Here is an 18,016-nt window from a genome sequence, read left to right as displayed (position 1 = left end):
TTGTCTATGACCGCCCTCCAATAGACAATACTCTCATTTACAACAGTTGATTTTCTAATAGACAACGGGTTTTGTCCGTTGTCTATTGGCGTTTTTCTTGTAGTGCATACACACCACAACTAAGGCTGTCCTGTTGCACAAATTGCTGGTTGTGGGGCATCATCACATACGCCATCTCTGCATCAGCAGCATGGACAAACCTGTTGGGATTGTTATCCCAATACCCCACAGTGTGCAACAATCTAGGCATCAAACGAGTTATGCACCTCATTGAAGCTTGTCGACGTTGTGTGATCCCTTCAACATGTGACAGAGAATCATACACTCGAACCTCCCATCGTTCGATAGAAATGACCACAGTGCACCAATGACTCGCGTTGACATTGCAAATAGTAAGAATCTGCATTGATAGTGATGATTCGATAAAAACTTAGAAACTAAACCCCATTGATAGTAATGTCGCATTGCCCTTAAGAATTACTAAGCTTACCTCATTAGCCTCCAACCAATGCCACGTATGATCTGCATCAGTGCCCTGGAACATTGTGATGAGATTGTAGGGCACATTCCAATGTGTGTATGCATCTCGCGGTTGTGGATGATTCCCCTGGGGATCCTCTGGATGCAGCTTACCATACTCTCTGTATAGGGTATCCTGAACAGGAATAATTGAGATGATGAATGTAACAATATATTGGAAGCCTCAAAATAAATCAAAGTCACATTAAACTTACATATAAAATGGTTGCAGCCACTGGAGTTCTAACTCGACTAATACCCGGCTGGAGTTGAGTTCGAGCCCGATGCACTATATATTCCTGGTTAACTCTGATCCTTCGATTTTGCTTCAAAATCCAGAGGTCTATAATCTGCATCCAAAATAATATGACTTCGTTAGTAACACAACGCATATTAAACAATACAATATTACGAATATATTATACCTCAGCATCGAACTCAGCCCGACGATCCAAAATACGCCCAAAAAAGCCCTGGGTCATGATATATCCAGTCTCCACTACAGCAACACATGCATCGTCGCCCATCTCTCTAAATCTGCGGAAAGCAACCTTCTTTGCCGTAGGAGTGTCAAGTGGGCCATCGGTCACATACGGACTCTGTAGAAGAGCAGACGGCTTAATCGGGCGTCGTGGCCGCCCTACATCCTGGGCCTCTTCCTCGTCAGTAGTCCAGCTGAACTGGACATCGTCATCTCCCTCTCCATGCATAGGCGTCACTGGACTCCGCTGACGAGCTGACCTCTCACTGTGACGTGAGGCAGATCGCCTCAAAGATGTCTGCCTCTCACCACGATGTGAGGCTGATCGCCTCATAGATGCCTCCCTCTCACTGTGACGTGAGGCAGATCGCCGCTGACTCGCATGGGGTGGATCATCTCCATGCTGTGATCGACTGTGACCCCGATGCTGCCGATCCAGGTCTCCAACTGAGTGCCTATGGCTCACATGAGGCGGATCCTCATGACCCCGATGCCCAGGACTAGGAATGTGAGATGTAGACCGTCTGTGACTGGGTCTCGGCTGGTCCAACTCCTCACTCCCGTGTCTATGACGACTGGCATGGCTGGATGATGATCTATGCTTCCTCGAAGAAGATCGCCCACCGAATATATCCTTCACAGCGGCCACGACCTTCCGTGTAATTTTGGCAACCAGTCCATGCTCGGAGTCGTTGTCTACAATCGCCCGCCGCACCTCAGGGATCACGGTCCGGATCTGCTCCCGTGTCACGCTCTCAGTGACACGGGCAATCAAGTCCTCATCACGTCGCCTCCAATAATCAGCATCTGGATCTGCTCGAGGCACTGAATCATCGAACTCCTGCGGCCTGGGCCGCTTCGATGGGCTACCAGTCGGATCAACATACGTCTGTCTATGCCGCTCAACATGGACAGGCTGCTTCTCACGAGCCCTCTCTGCTCGTGAGCTACTCCTCGGGACAGGGACAGGCTGCTTCTCACGAGTCATCTCTGCTCGTGAGATACTCCTCTGCACAGGGGGAGGCCTAACAGGAGGAGGCGGCTCCGGTACAACTGGCTCTATCAAGCCGGCATATTTCCCTCCAGGATGGTATCGTACAGAAAAAGGCTCTGGATGCCTCAGGGTCTGCAAATACCATGAATCATTCTCCTCTTCGACCGGTTCGAGTGTCCGGTGACACTCGGCCTGCACAAAGATGAATCGATCATTTCTCATTATTCGTTAATCATAACATAATAAAAGGATTGAAACTGTAAAAAACAACAATAATTACCTCATGAGCATCAAAAAAGTGGGTGAAGTCAGAAGCCGACTTCCAAGTCGTCCAGTTCACCAACCGTGGCATCTGCAACCTCGGGTCACGCATCCCACACGCGCGGCCCAACCTCGGAATGGCCTCGTACGACCAAATCTGTAATGCCCATATGGGCCCATAGAAGTGGTACGTCTTCCTATTACCGGTAATCTCGTTGGGATGCTTCTTCAACACACTCATCCCATGACACAACATCTGGAATGAGTAAGAGCCCCACGGGAAGTCGGACCATTTCTGATCTTCCTCTACCAGTGCCCACACCCAATCGTGCACGTATTTATAATCCCGACAGAAGAGGAGATCAACGCCACGAGAATATTGGCCGCCTTCAAATAATCCTGGGCACTGTTGCCCAGACTGCGGTTAACGAACCGCTTCCGCAGATCCTTCACTTCCACCTTCTTGCCTTTCAAAACTCCGTGCCATAGACTCTGCTTCCCAACACGGTGATCCACATTAGGATCAAAACGCTACGGGGATGGCCCGAAACACAACCCCATCACCAGACAATACTCCACTGCGCCGAATCGAATGTCGTGTCCACCAACGTGGAACCACTTCTCCCACGGACCGAATGCTTCGTCATACAACTCCCGTGCAAGAAGATGGTGCAGTGCGGCATTCGCACTATCCTGCCTCTTCAACTGAAGTAAATGCCCAAACGGACCTTTCTTAAATTGTTCTAAACGCTGGTAGTGCGTCAGACAGGTCTCTACTTCCTTCAGTGTCGTGTCCTTTACATAGTGATTGATTCGTCCGGCATAACCTTGCATGCACGGACGTAACCAAGCATGCCTCGGAGGCTGCAATTAATTCAAAATGATGATCAGTATCAAAAAATATCAACCGTGTACAGATTCTAGACCAACCGTGTACAACCGTTTCAGACTATAGACCAACCGTGTACAACCGTGTACGGATGAACAAACCGTGTACGGTTGTACACGGTTAAATCTAGCACGAAAAATACATCTATACGTTGAAAATACATAATTAGGGCATATTAAATCATTTAATACTAATCGTGTAACATAAATACCTAATCGTGTACAACCGTGTACTGAAGAACCATACACGGTTGTACACGGTTGTTCAAATTACTTTCCAGATTCAAAATTTCGCAAATTACCAACATTATGCCATACATAAACACCTAATAATCAACTATTGTGCACAATTTAACAATACAAAACACATAAATTCAAATTTAAACAAATATATTTCACGGTTACTTACCGGATTCGGCATCGGGTATTTTTCCCTCCTCGATGTACTCGGGCGATGGCCTCGTTCTACAGGCTGTTCTTCCTCTCTGGAGTAGTCGGATTCAGTTTCACTCATTGTTAATTGAGAAGATAGAATAATTCACCAAGTTGTTTTTGCTCTATTATGGAGTACACGGCTTTGGGGTTTCAATTTTCAAACCACACACGGTAGGTAGTTTGTAGAAAAGAGTGAGAGGCGTGAAATTGGGTGAAATTTTGCTCTCAAATTGGATGAAATTTGAGCTTGTACAAGAGAGGAAATGGTGTGCACACACGGTAGTTTCACTTGGAAATTTTCTTGAGCAAAAGAGTGAGAGGCGTGAAAAATAGCTTCATACACGGGAGGCTAGGGTTTCGTGTAGGAAGAGAGAGAGAAAGACAATATAGGACAAAATTGATTTTGATAGAAGATTCGAAAATTGACTTACTTTTCATTTGAATGCTGTGGCCGAGATTCTGTGGGATGTGGACATTTTTAATAATTATTTTTATTAGATATTGAGAGAGAGAAGTGATATGTGTGGGGACCATTAGATATTGAGAGAGAATGTGCTACAAAACTTATTTTTTTATGAACCTTGATACATAACTTATTTATTTTATAGAAAGTGCTACATAAAAATCTCACCCTAGTTTTTTCACTTTGACGTGGATAGTGATTCTATATGTGTTTGATTATTTTTCATCTTTTTTAGTGTAGAGGTTTCATCTGCTTAGACTACAAATAACGGCGACCACAAGACCTCTTGGTCGACCGCCACCTAGACAAATAGGAAATTAAAAAAAAAAAATCTTACTTATTGTTTGGAAGAGACCAACCGTGGTCTGCTGGAGATGGAGATGAGACCTTGTGGTCTCTCTACTATTTTGCATGAAGGAAGCCACATGTCACCATTTTATTGGTGATAAATTTAATTTAAATATTATATATAATATTGTGGTTGGGATGGTCATTGATAAATCAACAAAAATAGAGATGGTTGGGTTGGGATAAATATAGTGATGTGGAAGAGAGAGAAATTAATTAAATATTAAAGATGGTTGGATGATTGGGTGGTTGCTGATAAATATAGCCTTACGGGTTGCTTATCTAATTATATAATAAATACCTCTTGTAATTCTAAAAAAAAAAAATTAACTATCCTTATTTTGACCAAAGATGAACTAAGCCAAGTTGGATGAGATAGCCTAAACAAGAATGCAAGCAAGTGAAGTGGAACAAATGAAGTATAAATGATTCAATATACTCTACATTGTAATTATTTTTTTATTCTCAAAATTATTATGTGTTTGATCCCATTATTTCCATGCGATAAAAATCAAATAAAACTAAGTTAAATGATAAATAATCATGAGTTTTGGGATGTTAGAAAGTTTCAATTCATGACGATGAAGTGCAGTCTGTTGGTAAGACGCTTTTCCTCCAATCAATAGGTCAGGACTTCGAGTCACCTAGAAGGCTATAGTATGAGTGTGTTTTTCCTTTATTTTGGAGTAACAATTTTTTTTTAAAAAAGAAAGAAAGTTTCAATCCATTTAAATAAAATAATAAATTAATTTTTTTATTTTTATATCCATGAAAGTGAATGAATTACTCCCTGCGTCCCAACAAAGTTGAATCGTATTCTTTTTCATGTCGTCTCAACAAAGTTGGATCGTATTCATTTTTGAAATAAATTAAAACTGTTTTTTCATTCACTCTTTCTTTCATTTTATTTTTCATTCACTTTTTTTTTATTTTAATTTTTTTTCAATAAACACTAATTTTTTAAATCTCATGCCCAAAAGATACGTATTTAGGTTCACGCCGAGGAAAGGAGTAGTATATTACTCCCTCCGTCCCAAACGAAATGTTCTGTTTTCCTTTTTGGGCTGTCCCAAACGAAATGTCCTATTTCCTTTTTTGGCAATACACTCTCTCTCTATACTTAATATTTAAATAATTTCCACCAACTCACTTTATCTACTTTATACACATTTCTTAATTTTCGTGCCGAAAAGAAATAGGGCATTTCGTTTGGGACGGAGAGAATACTAATTAAGCAGTGCAGCAGCTTTCTAGGACATGTTTTAGTAGCTTTCACTCTAGAAACTGATCCAGTATACCAACTAATGAGTACCATATCACAATCGCAATTGTATGAAGAATGTCAACTCTATTGGACTGTCAAATCAACAATTCTGAGTTTCTTTTATTCCTTGCGCTTAATCTCACAATTACTAATTTCCTCTTTTTTCTTTAGAATTTACTTATGATGGCTTAGTAATAGTAGTAGGAAGAAAGTATATACTCCGTCCATCTTTAAATAAGAGTTATAAATTAGAGTTTTTTTTGTCTTGTGGATTTTTAGAGTAAAACTGAGCTAAACTTTCAATTTTACCCATGTCTTAATATATAATTAAATAAAATTTTGAAATTAGAAAATATAATTAAGGGTATGCATGTAAAATTATACTCCTCCTTAATATATGTAATTTTATGTCATACAACGCTTATTTAAAGATGGAGGGAGAATGTATTAATAGGACTGGGAGAGGCTCACAAATGTTATTGTAATATTGGGAGAATATTTTATGAAATCGTTTCACGAGTTAAAATTTAAGATTCAAATACGAACATACTCAAATTTCAACACAAGTCACCAAAATAATATAAAATATGCAATTAAATATAAATTTGAATTTCGGATATTAACCCCTTTGACACGATCTTTTCGACACGAGTTTTAATAAGTTAGTATTTTGTATTAAGCGTGATAGTTGAAAAAGTGAAAAGGTGAATAAAGAGGAAAAAAATCATATAAGAAAAGTGTTTAAGTTTCGTGAAACAATTAAAGAAGAATTAAATATTATTCAAGTTTCACGTAACGAAGGAAGTAAAAGGTTCTCGACTCCAGCCTCATCTAACTCTTTTTAGATAGATGTCTTGTGTGCTTATATAATAGTAATGGCTACATTTTCTTTAAGATCACCCATGAGTAAGCCGATGTGGATGGCTGCTTACTCGATCCCTACTCATCCGCCTTTATGTAAGCATGCGTCACTTTTATGCTCACTCGAGTCTTATTTAACGGATGTAGAGGGCTTACTCATAGCTTACTCATCTATTTTTATATGGACGAGTCGATTCTTGAATGAGTCTTCCTAATGTAAGCTGCTTACTCATAAGTGGTCCCCTTCTTGAATGAGTAAGCTACTTACTCAACGGATGTGAATGCTCTAAGAATGATCAAGTGATTAAGCAAAATATTCCCTTTGTGCCACGAAGCATGACACAATTTCCTTTTTGGTTTGTCCCACGAAGCTTGACCTGTTTCTAAAAATGACAAAAAAATTATTTTTTATTAACTTTTTCACTTTTTCAACTATTACGCTTAAAATACCTGTGTTTGACTTTTTAAAATATTGTTTGCTTAAAAAGAGCTATAGAAAAATGCATAAAAAAAAAAGAGCTATAGAAAAAAGAAAAAAAACAAAACGAAAAAGTTATATCGATTGTGGGCAAATAATAGACGGCGGAGATTGTTCCAAAATTTGGAAGTAGAGGAAGGGTAAAACCGTCAGTTGAGAGGGAAGCGTAGAGTCAGCTAGGGTTTCGTGTATGTCTGACTAGTGTCCGCCAGATACCATCTCTCTTTTTCAATATTTTCTTTTCCGCATTCCATTAACTCTCTCTCCCTCTCTCTAAAAAAGAGTGTAAACACACTAGCAGTGAAAATTACGCCCATAAAACCCTCATCACTAAAAGAAATATTCATTTTACTACAGATTTGTTATACTGATCATGTTATTGTTACCGCCCAAATAAAATCATTCATCGCGGACCATCTGCTCTACTCGGAGATCATTTTTTCAATTCTTGAGCAGCGTTCGATCGCATGGATCTGAAGCAGGACACGGTCAGAAATCTAGTTTTCTCGCCGTTTTTCTTCCTTTTCTCCGATCATATTTTTATTTTCATTTTTTTTGTTGAATCTCCAGCAACAAATTTCCGAGGAGAAGAAAAACAGCAGCAGCAGCAGTTCTTCCCCTAAAAGCTGCACTGATTGTCGCACCACCAGAACTCCTCTCTGGCGCGGCGGTCCTCACGGACCTAAGGTGACTACTTGTGCTTTAAATTTCTCCAAAACTAATTGCAAAAAATACGATCTATTTTCTACTTTTTTTTATAATTTGATTTTGACTCGATTTCGATTTTTCGGCGGTTGAATCTGCAGTCATTGTGCAATGCGTGCGGTATCAAGTACAATAAGAAGAGGAGAGAGAGTCTGGGTTTGGAAACCGGAAAGAACTGCCGGAAAAAGAAGAGGAGGGGCAGCGCCTCTGGCGGCGGCGAAGATCGGAGCAGTGAAATCAGAGAGATTTTGAAGATGCGATTCATGTCGTTTGGGAGTGAAGTGCTGCTGCAGAGATCAAGGAAGCTGATGAGCAAACTGAGGGAGGAAGAGCAGGCAGCGATTCTGCTCATGGCTCTCTCTTGTGGATCCGTTTCTGCATAGTTGAGCTGTACGTCGCGCTTAGCTGGTAGTACTCGGGAGAAACAAAAATAAAATAAAAATTCTAACTATAATGTAATGCTAGTGGAGTAGTAGTGTGAGTAATTAGGGTTTTTCATTTATTTGATTTAATTTAATGCTTGTGTTTGGATGAATGGATTTGAACCTATTTTTATTTTCATTTTTTAGTGAGAAGAGGAGTGATGTAATCCACTAACAATGATTGTTTGACTATGTTTTTTGGAGTATGATTTAATTTCTTTATTTTAATTTCTTTGACTTGTACTATAGTTGCTTGTTGTGTCCTTTTATTTTGGTTTGATTTTGTGTGATTGGGAAAGTTGTATTAAAAGAAGTAAAAAAAAAACATTGCAATCAAAAGATTCCTAAGTGAAGGTTGTTGAGAAGTTTTTTAAGTCAAAGTGCTTTTGAGGAAAAATTGGGATTAAAAAGGGGTTAGAGTGGAAAGTTAAATTCTATTTTAGCAATTAATTATGGACTAAGTTGCAGCTTTCTTTGGGTTGAAGCAAAAGAAATGATCTGTGTTATGGCATCAAGATGGTCACTAATTTTCGTATGTTTCCATGGTCCAAGCAAACAAAATCCTCTAATTCATTTAATGTGTTACATTCCCCACGTTGAGAGGATTAGATCCTTTAAGGACCTGTCTTCAGATTCTGCCATTGGGATGTTCCGAAAAGTTTGCCATATGACCTATTGTATAAACATCTCATTCTCTTAGATCCTCTTTTCAGCCGCGGAGTACAAGAGAATACAGCCTCTTTGCCAATTCTTAAATTTGGATAATTTATTTATAGTTGAAAAAAAAATTCCCTTCATTCATAATACAACATTCTATAAAATAGTGATACGGGTTTTGAGACGAGTTATTGAGTCTATTAAAACTAGTGAAAATATGTTGTAATTATTAAAAGTTAAGATAAATAGGATATTATTAGTGGTGGAGTATAATTTAAAAATAGCAATAGAAGATTTTTTGTGGACATCCCGAAAAAAAAATTTAGGAAGTTTTTATTGTGGACGAAGAAAGTATAAACTAAAAATATTTAATTAGATAATACTCAGTATATACTTTTTGTCACCTTGGGACGTCCCACAAGAGTGGGCACTTTTTTTTTTTTTTTACCATTCTTCTACTAATAAAAGTGGGCCCTTTCTTATACTAATAAGAGCATCACCAACGCTGGGTGCGAAAGCCGGATCGAACCCGGCCTATCGCACCCAGCGGCGTTGCTGCACCCGGGTGCGAAGGGAGGGGGGCGATGGAACGCACCAGGCTGCTGTGGGAGCGAAGGAGGGGGTGTGTTTACACGCGCCCCTTTTCAAACCAAAAAAAAAAGGAAAATTGAAAAAAAAAATTAAAATCGGCAGTAGCCGTTTTTTTTCTATCCGTCTTTTTTGTATCCGTTGGCTTTTTTTTATTATTCTTATAGCACCTCTATATATATATCTCAACAAATACCTCAAACATTCATCATTTTCCTCATTTTCTACTTATTTTATTTCAACAAATAGCAATGGAAGGCGATTGGAGCAACTATTGGCGTGAACACCCTCAAAATCCATCCCCCGGCGAATCAAATGCTTCCAGGCAAGGATTCTCGCCGTTCACGCAAGAATCGAATGCCTTTCAAGCGGCGGCCACCAATTTGAACCCCCGCTTTGTCGCCGTTGCCGACCCCGAGCCCGACGTGGAGGAGATTGCTTCTATGCCGGCGGCCAAACGTAGCAACTATTATCCGCCAAAAACGGTGCTAATTTGCCGTTTGTATTGCGAGCACACCCACGACTCTGTGGTGGGTGTCGACCAAAAAGGGGCGAAGTTTTGGGGCTCCCTCTGCACCCAATACAACGCTGAAAAGCCCCGAGGATCTATTTCACGCGATGTCACGCAAATCAAATCTCACTTTCAACGGGTGGCGAAGGATTCGAAGAGGTTTGAGGCCATGCACAAAAAATGTCACGATCAATGGAAATCAGGCATGAGTGATGGTCAAATCGTGGAGCAAGCAGAGGCAATGTGGCTAGCCGAGTACCGTGTTCCGTTCCGGTATCCGCATGCATGGAAGATCTTGCGCGAGTCCAAGAAATTTGCAAGTCTCGGCGAGGATGTTCACTCCGATGTCCATTCGGACAAACGATCAAAGGGCTCCGACGGTCTTCCCACAACGACTTCTAGCGACGCGAGTATCTCCACCCGGCCCCAAGGGCAAAAGGCGGCCAAGAGAGACAAACAGAAAGGCAAGAAAAAGGCCGAAGAGACGTCGGAGGATAACCAAAAAGCTCTCGGGTACATGGCGAATATGGTGACTGCAATGGAAACGTTCTCCCAAGTTCAACGTGACCTCGCCGATAGCATGTTGATGAGCCGGGACACCTCTCAAATGAATCCCGACGAATTGGCGTTTCACATGTGTAAGGTGGCGGAGATCAAGCAACGAAACAACATCCGCTAGATTTTTAGGATTTTTTATTTTATGTTTGTTTTAATTTAAGTAATTTAGGATTTTAATTTCTTGTATTGCAACTTTATTTCAATCAATGTAGGATTTGAATTTTAATTCAATGAAATTTTAATTTATCAATTATTGTAACTTTAAAATGAAAACTAAAATAAAACTAATTCAAAAATAAAATTAAATCTATTGCACCCAAGTGAGTGCAATACCATTGTTGGAGTGGGTGCAAGCATTGGTGATGCTCTAACACACTCACCTAACTTTTTTTAAAATCCGTGCCACCAACAATCATGCACACTTTTATGGAATGTATGGAGTACACTTTTATGGAATGTATGGAGTACGTCTTTTAGTTAAACTACTTAATAAATAGTACTTCCTTCATCCACAAAAATTTGTCACAACGAAGGGTGACACGAGTTTTAAGAAAATTTGTATTATTTATTTAGTTAATAGAGAAAGGGGCCCACAAATGAAGAAAAGTTGAAAAATTAATTAAGTTAGTGAGTGGAGAATGAGGCCCACATGTTAGTAAGTGAAGAAAGTGATCCATAAATTTACTAAAAATATATTAGGACAACTTTTTTGTGTACAAACCAAAATGACAAATTATGACAACATTTTGTGAATGGAGGGAGTATATAAAAACTAAGACATCACTTAAAAAGTGTTGTTCTGCTTACAAGTTTTGAAATAAAATGATTAATATGTAAACTAGTAACAATAATTAATGAAAAAAATATATAATAATATAAAATATAATTAATTTTTTTAATAAAATTACCTTGCTTTAAACATGGGAGATTGTTGAAGAAAACTTAGAGAAAAGAAGATGAGAGTGAGAACATCGAGAGCGAATACCTATATAGATTTATATATTTTGGGGACTTTATTTTTTCATGCATCTATTAAACACGTTCGTTTAGGTAATGTAAGGTAGGATGTATAAATAATGTGGTCTTATCACCCTGTTTCCGTGCCAAGATTATTAGTTGGGATGGCCTCAGATGAAGGCCAGACCAGCTGCAAATTCATTGTTCCCTTAAGAAAATCAATACCTTACGCACTCTTGAATAACTCATCCAATCCTTTGAAATTTACTATTCTCTTTCTTCTCCATTTTTTTTTGTGGGCGGCAACTGTTGGGTGACCACTAGTGAGGGTGGCACTAACCCTTTGGAGGGGGGGGAGGGAGCAAGGGGAGGAATTTCGAGGGAGGTTTTGAGGAGGAGGGAAGAGTTGGGGGGTGGAGGCGTACAGTGCAACCAAATTTTTTTAGGGCGGCACAAACCCTTTCGTTGGAAGGCGGTAGCGGGTGACGAGGATTTTCGTTGGGCCAGTGATAACCAATTTCTTCCTACGAATGGGGGATCATCTTGTTTTTAGTTTCATTTAAGGGATCTGGGGAGGGAAAAGAGGAGGGGGCTGTTGGCAAGCAATCATCTTGTTTTCTGGGAAGAGATGCCGGAAACTATTTTATAAGGATAAGGGAGATGGTGTTATTTTGCAGCAATCTTTGCATGTAGGAGGTGTAAATAATTTTCTGGGGAGAGGGGAGTTGTTTTGAGAGAATTTGGGGAGAGTGGGGATTATTCTCTGTTGGGCAACATTGGCGAGATGTCGTTGTTCAGCAATAATTCTTGTTGTGGAATTTGTTCGGGAAAACAATCAACGCAGCAAGATCATAAAAGAAAAGAACACGAAGTCGATTTACGTGGTTCGGATTTTTCAATTCTACATCCACGGTGCAGAAACAATCAATTCTATTTCACTATGAACACTCAAAAACTTTACAATTACAATTGAGAACACTCAACACTAGAAGAAGTGTATAGCCTACAAATCTATCAAGATTGCTATAATTCCTCACTCTCAACTAGTTACAGTAATAGAAATTCTTAAGCTACAACTCAACAACTAATCTAGGTATTTAAACAAAAGAAATAGCAGTTGAGAAGATTTGAGCTACGCGCTGACTTCTGGAATGAAGGAACAGATCCGTTGGAACTGTTGTAACTAACCTAAAACTGATCTCCCTTAACTCTTGCATATTTACAAACTGATCCCTTAGCTATAAACTAAACACCCGTGTGTATTTTACCCGTCAGAGGAATCGAACGCTAGAGCAGAGAAATCAATACGCCAGAGGAATCAATATGCCAGAGCAGCATAATGCTTTACCAGAGAAATCAGGTTCAGAGAAATCAAGTCCAGAGTCGTGAACAACATTGCCAGAGAAATCAAGTCCAGAGTAGCGAAATCATCATTCCGCTGGCGACCTATTTCTCTGGCGAGATCATAGAAATCGTATAGACTAATTGTATGTAGATACTTTACTCACAATTCTCCACCTTATCTAAGACAATTAGAATACACCGAGCTACCTGCATGAATTAGACAAACACCTTGCTCTCCTCAAGAGAGCTCATACCAATCAACGAACAACATTTTTGGAACTTAACAGTTGGTAATGCTTTAGTAAGCACATCTGCCGCATTATCATCAGTTGAAACTTTCTTGACTACCACATCACCTTTTTCAACTAAATCTCTAACAAAATGAAATTTAACATCTATATGCTTAGACCTCTCATGAAAAGATTGATGTTTAACAAGATGAATGGCACTTTGATTATCACAAAGAATAGAGACAACCTGTTGATTAATGCCTAACTCAGATAGCATACCTCTCAGCCATATACCTTCTTTCACTGCTTCTGTAACAGCTATAAATTCAGCTTCTGTAGTGGAAAGAGCTACCACAGATTGTAGTGTAGATTTCCAGCTCACTGCTGTTCCATAAAGTGTAAATACATATCCAGATTGGGACTTCCTTGTATCTGTACTTCCTGCATAACCCGAGTCAGCAAAGCCAACTAAAACTTGTTCTAACTTAGTGGCTCCACCTTGAAACATAATTCATTTATTAACAGTTGCTTTCAAGTATCTTAATACTCCTTTTAAAGCATCCCAGTGTGCCTTACCAGGATTTGACATGTACCTGCTTACAAGACTTACAGCATAAGCCAAATCAGGCCGAGTACAAAGCATAGAATACATGATGCTTCCTACCAAATTTGCATAAGGAATAACACTCATGTCTTTAATTTCTTCAATAGTAACAGGACATTGCTTATTAGACAATTGAATATGTTGAGCTATAGGGACCTGAGCAACTTTTGCTTCGTTCATATTGAATTTTAACAAAACTTTCTTCAAGTAATCAGATTGAACAAGCATAAGTTTCATATTTTTCCTATCTCTCTTGATATCCATACCAAGAATTCTTCTAGCAGTCCCTAGATCTTTCATATCAAACTCAGCACTCAGTGATTGCTTTACTTTATCAATCTCATTACTAGAACTACTAGCAATAAGCATATCATCAACATACAAGAGTAAGTAAACAACCACAGACTCAACAACTTCTTTCAAGTATACACATCTATCATGCAATGTTCTCTTGAAACCTATACTTATCATGAATTCATCAAACCTTTTATTCCACTGTCTTGGACTTTGCTTCAGTCCATACAAAAACTTTTTCAAGAGACATACCTGACCTTCACAGCCAGCTACTTCAAATCCCTCTGGTTGATTCATGTATATAGTTTCCTCTAACTCACTATTTAGAAAAGCTGTTTTAACATCCATCTGTTGCAATTCTAAATCTAGGTGTGCAGTTAGAGCAAGTATAAGTCTAATAGAACAGTGTTTAACAACAGGAGAAAAGATTTCATTAAAATCTATACCTTCTTGCTGAGAGAAACCTCTAGCAACTAACCTTGCTTTATACCTGATTACCTCAATGCCTTTGTGAACCTCCACCTTTTTCTTGTATAACCATCTACATGTTACACATTTCTGGTTCTTAGGTCTGTCCACCATGATCCAAGTCTTATTTTTCAATAAAGACTCTATTTCCTCCTCCATAGCTTTGATCCATTGCTTGCTTTCAGAACATTGAATTGCTTCTTTATAAGACTTAGGCTCTCTGTAATTTACCTCTTCAGCTGCAGAGAAAGCAAAGCTAACTTGATCTGCTTCAGAGTATCTGGCTGGAGGTTTGATTACTTTTCTAGCTTTGTCTCTAGCTAGATGATACTCACTGAGGTCCTCAGTATTAGCCTTTTGTTGATCATCTTCTTCCTGTTTTATACCCGTCACTTCTGATACTCTAGACACTACATCATTAATAGTAGAGCTGTCAAACATTGCGGGCCGGGCCGGCCCGGCCCAACCCAGCGGGCCTAGGCAATTTTTTGGGCCGGGTCGGGCCGGGCCAAAACAGGCCAAAATTAATAAATTAATATATATATATATATATATATATATATTTCCAAAAATTAATTAATTAAATCAAATTTAAAGAAAAAAATTGAAGACAAATTCGATGAAATAAAAAGGGCCTTAAATAATCTACATCTAAATTACGTAATTGACTAAAATTAAATGTAAACAAATATGACTAAAACTAAATGTAAACAATATGAATACAAGTAAAAAACAAAAACTAATTGCAAAAACAACAAAAACTGAAAACGATTTATTCACAAATGAATTAATACAGTAATCAAATCAATTGGAATCAAATAACAACCACAAAAAATAATCAAAAATAAATAAATCTTTCAAGTAAAAATAATTTAATATTGATTGTTGATTGGTAATTTAAATCTTAAGTTAGACTTTGACTCGTCATTGTCGTCAATTGAAGAAATGGACTTAGATTGGGTTGGGTCCATTGGGATTTGGGAGGAGATATAAATTTTTGAAATTTTCACATAATATACTGACGGGCCGATTTGGGCCCGAAAGCCTGGCGGGCTTTATGGCCCGCAGGCCGCGTGACCCGGCGGGCTGCATGGGCCGGGCCAGGGAGGCCCGGATTTTTTTGGGCCTTGAAAATCCTAGCCCAGCCCGGCCAAAACTACGGGCGGGCCGAGCGGGCCTATCGGGCCGGGCCATTCTCGGCCCATTTTGAGACCCCTAATTAATAGGATTGTTATCACTAGTTTTATCAGTGTTTACTTCAACTCCTCTACCAGTATACTCAGTAGTAGATTGCTCCTTAAGAGGCATTATGTTTTCTTTAAACACTACATCTCTACTGACTAGGTGTTTTCCCTTTCCAGATTCTATGCACCAGAGCCTATACCCTTTAACCCCTGTTGGATATCCCACCATAACACATTTCAATGCTCGGGGTTCCAACTTATCCTGCCTAACATGCATATATGCTAAGCATCCAAATTTCCTCAAGTTTGAGTAATTAGCAGCCCTACCAGTCCACAGTTCTTCAGGAGTTTTAAAATCAATAGCACTAGAAGGGCATCTATTTATAAGATAAGCAGCAGTGGTGACTGCTTCTCCCCAAAATTTAGGTGGCAAACCTGAGCTAGCTAGAGAGCATACACCTAACTCTCTCAAGGAGAGTTCTATTCATTCTCTCTACAACCCCATTCTGTTGAGGATTTCCAGGTACTGATTTATGTCTTTTTATTCCCCTTTCCTTACAAAATTCTTCAAATTTTCCAGAGGTGAATTCTAAGCCATTATCAGTCCTTAAACATTTCAACTTACATCCCTTTTCATTCTCAACAGCACTACACCACTCAACAAATTTATCAAAGGCATCAGACTTGTGTTTTAAAATGTAAACCCAGACTTTCCTAGAAAAATCATCTATTAGAGACATGAAATATACACCTCCACCTATAGTGGTGGTTTTGGATGGACCCCACAGATCACAATGAACATATTGAAGAGGTGCAGATGAGACATGTTTGCCAACAAGATATGAGAGTTTTTTGCTTTTACTTAATTCACATGCATCACAAGTGTTCAGTTTTTCATCAGCAGATAAACTCAGTATACCCTGTTTCTTTAGTTCAATTAACCCTTTTTCACTAACATGCCCCAGTCTCTCATGCCACAATTCAATATCACAAGTAGAGGCAATTTCAGACTCACCAACAATAGTTTCAGCAACTAAATGATACAAAGTCTGTTTTCTGGTTCCTTTCAACACAACTTTATCTTTCTTTAAAACATATATATCATTAACACATGATTTAAACTCATAGCCTTTCATTTGTAGTGATCCAAGGGATATCAAATTCATTTTTAGACTAGGAATATATCTAACTTCAGTTAGGAGCCTTACAGAATTATCATATAGCTTTAACTTGATTGCACCAATGCCTCTGACAGGGCAGACTTGGTTGTTCCCCAAAACTACAGATCCCAGGTCCTTTATCTGCAAATCAACAAACCAATTCAAGTTAGGACACATATGGAAAGAACACCCTGAATCTAATATCCAACTATTCTCAGTTTTAGAAGATGTGATGTTTAAAGCTTCAGCTTCTTGGATATTCTCAGCAAGGTCGGCAGTGTCTGATGAGTCTTTTTGAGCTTGTTTTCTTTTCCAGCTGTAGCAGTCTTTCTTGATATGCCCTGGCTTCTTGCAGAAGTGGCACTTCTTGTTTTCCTTCTCAACATCCTCCTTCTTCCCTGATCCTCCATTCTTTTCTTTGAAAGGCTTCTTGAATTTTCCTTTGTTGGACTTTGCTTTGACATTGAGGCTTTCACTTGCGGTTTCTTGCCTGACATCAGATGCCTTTTGCAACTCCCTAGATTTCAAGGCATTCATGACTTCATCCAGGGAGATAACAGTCTCCCTCCCATACAGCATGGCATCCCTCATGTTGTCATAGGATTTGGGCAGGGCACTCAGGAGCTGGATTGCCTTGTCTTCATCTTCTAGCTTTACATCAATATCAGCCAAATCATCAACGGCTTTATTGAATTCATCCAGTTGATCAGATAGATTCTTATCCTCTGAAACTCTAAAGGAATACAACCTCTTCTTCAAGAAGAGCCGATTTGCCAGAGACTTGGTCATGTAAAGACTCTCCAGTTTAGCCCATACTACAGCTGCAGTGTCTTCTTTTGACACTTCTCTCAGCACTTTATCTCCTAGATGTAGGATGATAGTGCTATGAGCCTTCTTTTGCATTTCAGCGAACTTCGCCTTCCCATCTCCTTCTTTAGGTGCTTTTTCTTGGGTCAGAACATCATCAAGGCCCTGTTGAATGAGAACGACCCTCATCTCCATTCTCCACAGGGAGAAATCATTCTTCCCTGTGAATTTCTCGGTGTCGAATTTAGCAATCGACATTTGGTAGTGAAAAGAATGGCGATTCCTCCACCGATCAAGAACTCCTCCGATTCAGATTTCCTCCGATTCAAATCTCGAACAGTTGGTGTGCGTCGATCTTCCGTTTCCCACAGACGGCGCCACTTGTTGTGGAATTTGTTCGGGAAAACAATCAACGCAGCAAGAACATAAAAGAAAAGAACACGAAGTCGATTTACGTGGTTCGGATTTTTCAATCCTACATCCACGGTGCAGAAACAATCAATTCTATTTCACTATGAACACTCAAGAACTTTAC

At 39.2% G+C, this 18,016-nt stretch overlaps 4 protein-coding genes across 4 annotated transcripts; 2 read left to right on the top strand and 2 right to left on the bottom strand.

Annotated features, from left to right (window-relative positions):
• Positions 1–82: 82 nt before the first annotated feature.
• LOC130993859 (uncharacterized) lies at positions 83–731 on the bottom strand. Its single transcript, XM_057918896.1, has 2 exons — positions 491–731; positions 83–400 (listed from the first exon to the last, which is right to left on the bottom strand). The coding sequence occupies exons 1-2, from the start codon at positions 542–544 to the stop codon at positions 83–85; spliced, it is 372 nt and encodes a 123-aa protein (XP_057774879.1). The 5' UTR covers positions 545–731.
• Positions 720–3,657, bottom strand: LOC130993858 (uncharacterized). Its single transcript, XM_057918895.1, has 5 exons — positions 3,553–3,657; positions 2,820–3,119; positions 2,275–2,673; positions 945–2,186; positions 720–869 (listed from the first exon to the last, which is right to left on the bottom strand). Exons 1-5 carry the CDS (start codon positions 3,655–3,657, stop codon positions 720–722), a joined length of 2,196 nt encoding a protein of 731 aa, XP_057774878.1.
• A 3,465-nt stretch (positions 3,658–7,122) lies between these two features.
• LOC130995394 (GATA transcription factor 15-like) lies at positions 7,123–8,347 on the top strand. Its single transcript, XM_057920663.1, has 3 exons — positions 7,123–7,480; positions 7,563–7,679; positions 7,799–8,347. Exons 1-3 carry the CDS (start codon positions 7,460–7,462, stop codon positions 8,078–8,080), a joined length of 420 nt encoding a protein of 139 aa, XP_057776646.1. The 5' UTR covers positions 7,123–7,459; the 3' UTR covers positions 8,081–8,347.
• Positions 8,348–9,807: 1,460 nt separating this feature from the next.
• LOC130993857 (uncharacterized) lies at positions 9,808–11,497 on the top strand. Its single transcript, XM_057918894.1, has 2 exons — positions 9,808–10,339; positions 11,484–11,497. The coding sequence occupies exons 1-2, from the start codon at positions 9,808–9,810 to the stop codon at positions 11,495–11,497; spliced, it is 546 nt and encodes a 181-aa protein (XP_057774877.1).
• Positions 11,498–18,016: the final 6,519 nt, after the last annotated feature.

Source organism: Salvia miltiorrhiza, chromosome 7, assembly GCF_028751815.1.
Source record: "Salvia miltiorrhiza cultivar Shanhuang (shh) chromosome 7, IMPLAD_Smil_shh, whole genome shotgun sequence".
Lineage (NCBI taxonomy): Eukaryota > Viridiplantae > Streptophyta > Magnoliopsida > Lamiales > Lamiaceae > Salvia > Salvia miltiorrhiza.
The sequence above is the reverse complement of the archived record's forward strand: the minus strand, read 5'-3'. Positions and strand labels throughout refer to the sequence as shown.

Coding starts and splice junctions, on each gene's coding strand:
- LOC130993859 (XM_057918896.1), bottom strand. CDS start 544: ATGTTCCAGGGCACTGATGCAGATCATACGTGGCATTGGTTGGAGGCT. Junction 401..490: donor ATTGGTTGGAGGCTAATGAG/GTAAGCTTAGTA, acceptor CTATCAATGCAG/ATTCTTACTATTTGCAATGT.
- LOC130993858 (XM_057918895.1), bottom strand. CDS start 3,657: ATGAGTGAAACTGAATCCGACTACTCCAGAGAGGAAGAACAGCCTGTA. Junction 2,674..2,819: donor GCGCAGTGGAGTATTGTCTG/GTGATGGGGTTG, acceptor CGTTAACCGCAG/TCTGGGCAACAGTGCCCAGG. Junction 2,187..2,274: donor ACTTTTTTGATGCTCATGAG/GTAATTATTGTT, acceptor ATCTTTGTGCAG/GCCGAGTGTCACCGGACACT.
- LOC130995394 (XM_057920663.1), top strand. CDS start 7,460: ATGGATCTGAAGCAGGACACG. Junction 7,481..7,562: donor TGGATCTGAAGCAGGACACG/GTCAGAAATCTA, acceptor TTGAATCTCCAG/CAACAAATTTCCGAGGAGAA. Junction 7,680..7,798: donor GCGGTCCTCACGGACCTAAG/GTGACTACTTGT, acceptor TTGAATCTGCAG/TCATTGTGCAATGCGTGCGG.
- LOC130993857 (XM_057918894.1), top strand. CDS start 9,808: ATGCCGGCGGCCAAACGTAGCAACTATTATCCGCCAAAAACGGTGCTA.